Source organism: Herpailurus yagouaroundi, unplaced genomic scaffold, assembly GCF_014898765.1.
Source record: "Herpailurus yagouaroundi ecotype Mexico unplaced genomic scaffold, PumYag 530, whole genome shotgun sequence".
NCBI lineage: Eukaryota > Metazoa > Chordata > Mammalia > Carnivora > Felidae > Herpailurus > Herpailurus yagouaroundi.
Window position 1 is genome coordinate 6,448,522 of NW_024412747.1, and position 6,903 is coordinate 6,455,424.

A 6,903-nucleotide genomic window follows, 5' to 3' on the forward strand; every position below is an offset into this window, starting at 1 on the left:
GGAATAGCATATGTGTAGCTCCCAAAGATAATGCTCAATATCAAAATGTTCAAAAAGTGTGAGTTATTTTGTTGGCAGGGAAGGAGTCCCCTGAAGAAAGATGGCATACATCTTATTTCCGAATGTAGCAGCAAGGAAATGGGTTGGGCCATCTTTCTTTAGTGACTGTTTTTAGGAGAGCTTGTGAATTTATGCAGTTTGGGTTTCCTGTCTATACTGGAGGTAAACCAGCATTGTCTACACCTAATTGAAAAGATATTTCCAAAAAGGGTCATTGAAAGTGAGACTATTTATGGTGTCTTCCTTTGGCAAACAACCAGAATCATGCCGGTGTGATTTGTATTTGCTCTTTTCCTAGTGTTTTCGGTGGAAAAGACCCAAATGATTTTGTTTTCTCTTCTAGTCCTACTTGGGTAACTTGTGAAGTTTATTGTGCTTTAATAGGGCTGAGATTTAAGATCGTGGAAGCAGAACATTAGAAGTGGGATAAGCTTCATAAAAACAGAGGCCTTGAGCTGCCCGTGGAGATGTGCTTTCGTAGCTAATCTAAATGGGATTTCTATCTAAAGCTCTTTGGGGCAGTGGTAGGCTGTATGTGGCAGTGCTTACTAGAAAGGTGTTAGTGTTGCTCTTTCCCTTGAAGCAGTCGTGTCTTGATTGTTTCATGATTTTATACACAATGGCCTAATAGGGTGTAAACTGCCTCTTCATACATGCTTGTCATTAAGGAGCGATACGTAGGCTTCCTTTTGCACTTAGACACCATCAGCTTCTGAATACCCACAGATTTTCTCATTCTTTCCCTTGATGTCACTCTTGAAGAGGAGGACAAAGTGTAAAGGGAAAATATGAGGTTGGGTCTTTCTAACCTGGACGTACCTCTCCACACGTCTGGAAAGAAAATACAGAAGCTGTGTCCATCCTCTCGGATCTGTGCATTCCAGAAGTGCAGGGAACCCCCAAGCCTGCCTTTGTGTGATCTACTTGCTGCCAGGCTTGTTGGGGGCTATCCTATCTTATTCATTGGGCATGTATACTGAAAGGAACATTCCAGGATGGATCAGAGTTCTTTGTCACCATGCACACGGGGAAGAGGTCCCTGATAGGGGCCGTAGCCACATTTGTTGTGTCCACGCTTGTGACCCTGCCCCTTGCCTGTCGGCGGGAAAGCCAGGGTAGAGAAGCCGTTCTCCGCTCCTTCACGTCAGCCAGGTTTTCCCTCTGCTGTATTTAAGAAGGGCTCCCAGCCTCCAGGAAACATCGTTAGGTTCTCAGGCAGAGAACCGGGCAGGAACTTTGACCTCCCGATTTCACATGGGCCAGTGACTGAGCACCCATGTGGCCTCTCGGAGTCTGGTTTCCTCCTCTGGAAACTAGGAGGACCTAGACTTGAGAAGTCTCAAGAAGCTTAGTGAGGAAGGGGGGTCCTAGAATTTCCTGATTGTGAGCTAAGTACATCCTCAAGACAAAACATCTGCTTGTCCTAACATTTATTTGTCAAATTCTTATATTGCACTTACAATTGCCAGGTAGTGTTCTAAGCCCTGAACAAAAATGAAGTCATTTAATCGTCAGATGACATTGTAAAGATGCCCACAGCAGATGCCAGCTAGGATTCAAACTCAGGCAGCCTGTCCTCAAGCCTGTGCTCTTAAACATTACACTGTGTTGACGGCTGACCCTTCTACATCATGTGCTTTTTCTGTTGGGCTTTGCGGAGGAGATTAAATTACTGTGTCGGGGAGGAATCACAGGTATACAAAGAACTGGCATTCAGGGATTCTTGCTTCTTCAATGAGAATAGCAATGTCTATTCTATGAGCTGCATATTGAAAATCTTTCACAGAACTTGTATTTTATTCTTCATGATGTTAATGAAAAACACCGAGGCATAGACACAGGAAAGGAGCAAAGATACCTGGGGCCTCAGCCGCAATTAGAGCGTGAACGTGCATGTGCCTGATTACTGGTTTTGCTTATATGTAAATACAAGTCGCTGTGCTAAGCAAAAAATAATTGTAATAGATTCATTGAATCATAATGCAGCAAAGTTTCACTCAGAGCTTTAAACTTGCAGATGAGCCTTTCCCTGGGGCTGCCTGTGTGATTGTAGTTGCCATGCCTGACCTACTTATCAGCTTTTCACAAGGTGGCTTAAAAGCCTCCCAGGATATAGTCATACACCGAAAACCCTACAGGAGTAACTCTCTATAACCCCTGATTCATTGTTAGGGTATCTGGGGGGTCACACATCACATGAGATCATCTTGTCCGTGCTTGTAGTTTTCACCTAGGCGTGAGTCACTAGGTTAATTCTGAATAACCAGACTAAGAATCCTTGACAACGGAGTAACGAGAGGGTTTCAAATCCAGCGGCATTTTGCCTGATAGAATTTGGTTAGCATATAGGAGCAAGTTAAGACAAGACGGCCCGGCACCACTCCTCAGGACTTTGGCTTTTGATGTAATCTAGTGTCAGGTGTCCTGTGCTGAGTGTCTGCCTCTTGGTAATTAGCACGTTCCTCCTCCGGTTGGGTTCATGGCGGGGATGAAAGGAAATGATAGCGGCCTTTAAAGAAAACACTCTCTTTTGAAACAGAAATGAGTCAAGGGTTTGAGTCAGTGTTAGAACCTTCTGTCTCACTGTGTACCAGGCATCTATTGACTGGTGGCAAATCAGGTGGTGGGTAGAAGACTACTTTGTGCACCTAAGAGATGCTACCTCAAGCAGACAGCGGAATAAACCGCTGTCCTCCCAACGGTCAGAATGTCTAAGTCACGGTGCTGTCCCATCCAGAGTGGATTCAGGAAGCTTCCACCAACCCCAGGGTCAAAACTAAAGTGGGCTTTGTGGACTTGGAAGCCAGCTGCAATCAGCCCTCTGCAGTCGACGCACGTGAGCAAGCGTAAAGAAAGTGAAAAGTTATCAGCAAAAACCAGACGTTCGAGTTTCTTCCCCAGATTCATATTCCTTTACAGGCATTCATGTGCAAGTCCATCAGCTTTCTCCTCCATTTGTCCTTCTCTCTTTTGCCCTCCCCACTTTCTCTATTTCGTTCCTGCCCCTCGCTCTCCCCGCCCCCACTCGGTGGCCCTCCCCCATCCTTCTCTGCACCTCTGCTGCGTCGTCACTGGGTCTGTGGACACAGCGAGACCAGGGTTTCGGCTCCTCACTGGGTGCCTCTCACCCCTTCAGGACTCCGTGTTTGCTGTGCCTTCGACAGGACTTTTACCCTTGGTTCATCTTCCGCAGACTGTCCGGCAGTACTTAAGTCTGCCCGGGAGTTAGTCTCCAGCACTAGGGGGTTTGTGAGAGACCAGGGAGACAAGAGAGGCGGCAGAAAGATTTGGAGAGGACTGTCATGAGCCTCGTCTGTCTTACTCCACTTTCATGGAACAATTCAGAGCAACCTCATCTTTTGGTTCCAAAATCACAAGGTTGGCCTTTTGCTGGAATGCCAAATTATCTTGGTTCTTTGAATCTTTCCTTAATGGCCCTACTTCCCAACCTTGGCCTTCCTTTCATTGTAGTCTTCTGCTGTCCTGCGTAACACCTGTTGAGCCTAATAAAGAATCCTGGCTTTTTCTTCTCTTTTCACATCCTGGCCTTGGTGAATGTATTTTATTATCTCATGTGCTAGCCAGTCTGGGAACAAACGCCATCATGCCATTTGAAGCCTCCGTTATGGACAAAGAGTGTATAGATGTGGAGTTTGGGGCGACATGCTGGTAGGATGCTTCCTGCATGTGGAAGCAACAGAAGTAGAATTCTGCATCTGGGATTCATCAGTTACTTCCTAACATGAAGCAGAGGTTCCCTAGCCAGGCCCCTCCATTCCTGTCCCTCCTCGTCACAGCTTCTGAATCTCTAGTCGAAACCTCTGAGCGTGTTTCTCCTTTGTGTTCATTCCCAGTCCGCATACAGCAACTTCCCAGTACTCAGTTTGGCTTGTGCTGGCTTGTCAAGTGAATGCAACAGCTTCCATATCCTTTCCCGGCTTTCGAAAGCCCTTTGTACCGGGCAATTCAGTGGCACGGAACTATTTTTCTCCAGCAAGAGCCACTGAAGAGTTTTAAGTCGAACTTAATACCCAAAAGCTCCAATGGTGTCCATGATGATAGGTTTTTGTGTGACTCTCGTCCACAAGACCCAACAGGAAGGATGGAACACCAAACTGAGTGAGTGTCCCTCCGGGAAAGGCAGAGGCACACACATACACCACACCTGTCGGCTGGAGTAATTACCCTGGAGACGTGAACCACTCGGGTCATCTTGTTGCCGTTTTAGAATTTCCTGAAACAGCTGCCTTGCGTTAAGGACAAAGGAAGGTCAGAGCAAGACAAGGAACAGCAGCCTCGCTGCCCCCTCCTCGCTGTTGGTGACCTTGACTCGGCTCCCACCCTGGTTGTCAACGCTGATGAATCTTTTTCTTCTTCTGCTTACAGCTCGAGGACCTGCTTCACAAGCTACAGTTCGTCATGACATACGTGGCTCCTTGGCAGATGGCTTGGGGTTCTTCATTTCACGTGTTTGCTCAGCTCTTTGCAGTCCCTCGTATCCTTTCTGCTTCTATTTTCACCCGCGAGCTGAGATTCACATTTTACGGATGCAAGCTTTTCATTGAACCCTGGCAATAAAAAGATTTGAAAGTCTTTAAGATTACATTTTAATGGGGACATGGGGAGGCACTTTGGATTCCCCTCAGGCCACTTAGCCTTAAAAGATGTTTCTTAATTTTGAACTCTTCCTGCTTCTTAATGCATTTCCAGGATTACTTTATTTATTTTTTTTTTATTTTGATTCTTTCATCTCCCACACCCAGATCTGCATTAAGATATCCTGTCTTTTAAATGGAAAGTCACTGCTTAAATAGTTCAGTTAACTTGTGCAAAATTGTGCAAATCGATTTGCTATTATTAAACAGTGGATAGAGCTGATGTATCTGATATACTGTTATAGGTTATATAACATTATGTTGTGATAGAGTTTGGTAATCACATACCTGAATAATACTCAAAAACTCAGAATTAGATATAAGTAGCAATACCCAAAGTCTCCTAAAGACTAAAAAAATAATTTATGATTTTGTTTTGTAGCTGCCCTTAGCCAAGAAGCATAGTTTTATTGTTCGTAGCTTCATTTGGTTTCCTTGTATGTTTTTAATTGTTTCCATAATGATAATTAGTTTTAATTTACTTCAAAATGAATTTGAGATGCTCCTTCTAAAGATTACTTTGACACGGGGCACCTGGGTGGCCCAGTCGGTTGAGCGTCCCACTTTGGCTCAGGGCATGATCTTGTGGTTCACGAGTTCGAGCCCCGCATAGGTCTCTGTGCTGACCTGCTCTGAGCCTGCTTTGGATGCTGTGTCTCCCTTTCTCTCCACTCCTCTCCCACTCGCTTTCTGCTTTGCTCTCTCTCTCTCTCAAAAAAAAAAAAAAAAAGAATAAACATTAAAAAAAATTTAAAATTAAAAAAAAGATCACTTTGACACAGATAGCTAAATTGTGTGTGTATGTGGAGAGAGAGAGAGAGAGATTAATAAAAAATACTCTTGAAGAGAGACATTAAACAAGAATATCCTTGACTTGGGCCTAAAATCTGCCCTCAAATGTTTTCCTTTCCACCTAGTTTATACTTCGTAGCCTTGTACTTTGCACGATGTGTTTCAGGGATTACTTGTATCAGAATCCAGGAGGGGCTTATTAAATAATGAAACCCTGAGCCCAGCACATACTTTTCAAATCACATTTCAGGGGGTGGGTCCTGGAATGTCCATCTTCAAAAGCCTGACCAGGATTCTTATCCCACTGGCCTGTGTCACCTGCATTTCCGGAGCTTCCTCTCAGACGACATTCGCACAAGGCTCATTAAGACGATTCATAAACAGTCTCTGGGACCTGACCTTCGTGTGCAGGGATGGAAACATAGTTGGGATAATCATTAAGTGATAATATATTCTAGATTTTTAAAAATGCCCTTCTCCAGACTCCTTTGTTCAAAAGCATCTTTTTAAGCATGCCAAGAGCTGGCCTTACAAGGCACATTGTTCTGTGTTCCTATTCTTAGACCTGCATTGATATTTCTGGAGTGTTTCAAGGTTATTTGGTGGAACAAGCTAAGGAAAAAAAATGCAAAAGTGGGAGCTTTTACACCACTTTTTTTCCCCTTTAACTCCAATCATTTTCTGTAATACCAGTAATTTTAGTTTTTCTAAAGAGTCCTTTGAAACAAAGACAGTGAAATGAAAGAGTGAGGTGATTTGATTTCTGAAGCATGCCTACGGCATCCTATCTAGAGTTTAAAGCCTATTTATTAAATAAAAATTGTCAGGCGATGCAAATTTGCGGTTAAGGAGTTGCACTAGGAATTTGAAACTTGAAGTTATAATTCCCAATTTTATCCTAACTCTGGTCTCATGTAGATCTGTAGCATTTCTTGTGCCTATTTATGCCTTGTTAAGGGCATTCTGTGATGCTAATTACTCCTTGTGGTTTCGTGGCTGAATTAAGACCCTTCTGGGAACCATAACTTTCAATTACCTGACCTGCTTGTGTGTTGAGGGTTCACACACAAGCACTTCATATCTGGCACTTAATATCTCCTGGAAGAATAAAAGTAGTGTGAGTATCTACCTCAGATTGCACAGGGTGCGTCTTAAATCTAAGTGCTTTCTTGATGGGCGAACTTGTTCTCAAAGAAGTAGAACATGTTTGAGATGTAGGTTTCATTGGGCATTTGGTAGCTCTGTTTTAGAACGCTCGATTGATCCCCATGCTGAGTTCCTAAAAGTGTCCCGGAGAGTGACATCCGCTTCCTCCCTTCTCCTGAGATACAGACCTTCCAAGTGATGGCGGAGCCTGACCGCTGCAGTTGTGTGACAGCTTCAGGACTTTTAGCTA

At 44.1% G+C, this 6,903-nt stretch overlaps 1 protein-coding gene across 4 annotated transcripts in view; it reads left to right on the forward strand.

Moving 5' to 3' along the window:
* The window catches only part of PCNX2 (pecanex 2), a 302,926-nt gene that overhangs the window by 205,723 nt on the left and 90,300 nt on the right, over positions 1 to 6,903 (forward strand). For all 4 annotated transcript variants that reach the window (XM_040464986.1, XM_040464985.1, XM_040464988.1 and 1 more), the window contains exon 22: positions 4,447 to 4,555. In XM_040464986.1, coding sequence (XP_040320920.1) covers positions 4,447 to 4,555 — 109 coding nt within the window. The remainder of the gene's footprint in view (positions 1 to 4,446; positions 4,556 to 6,903) is intronic.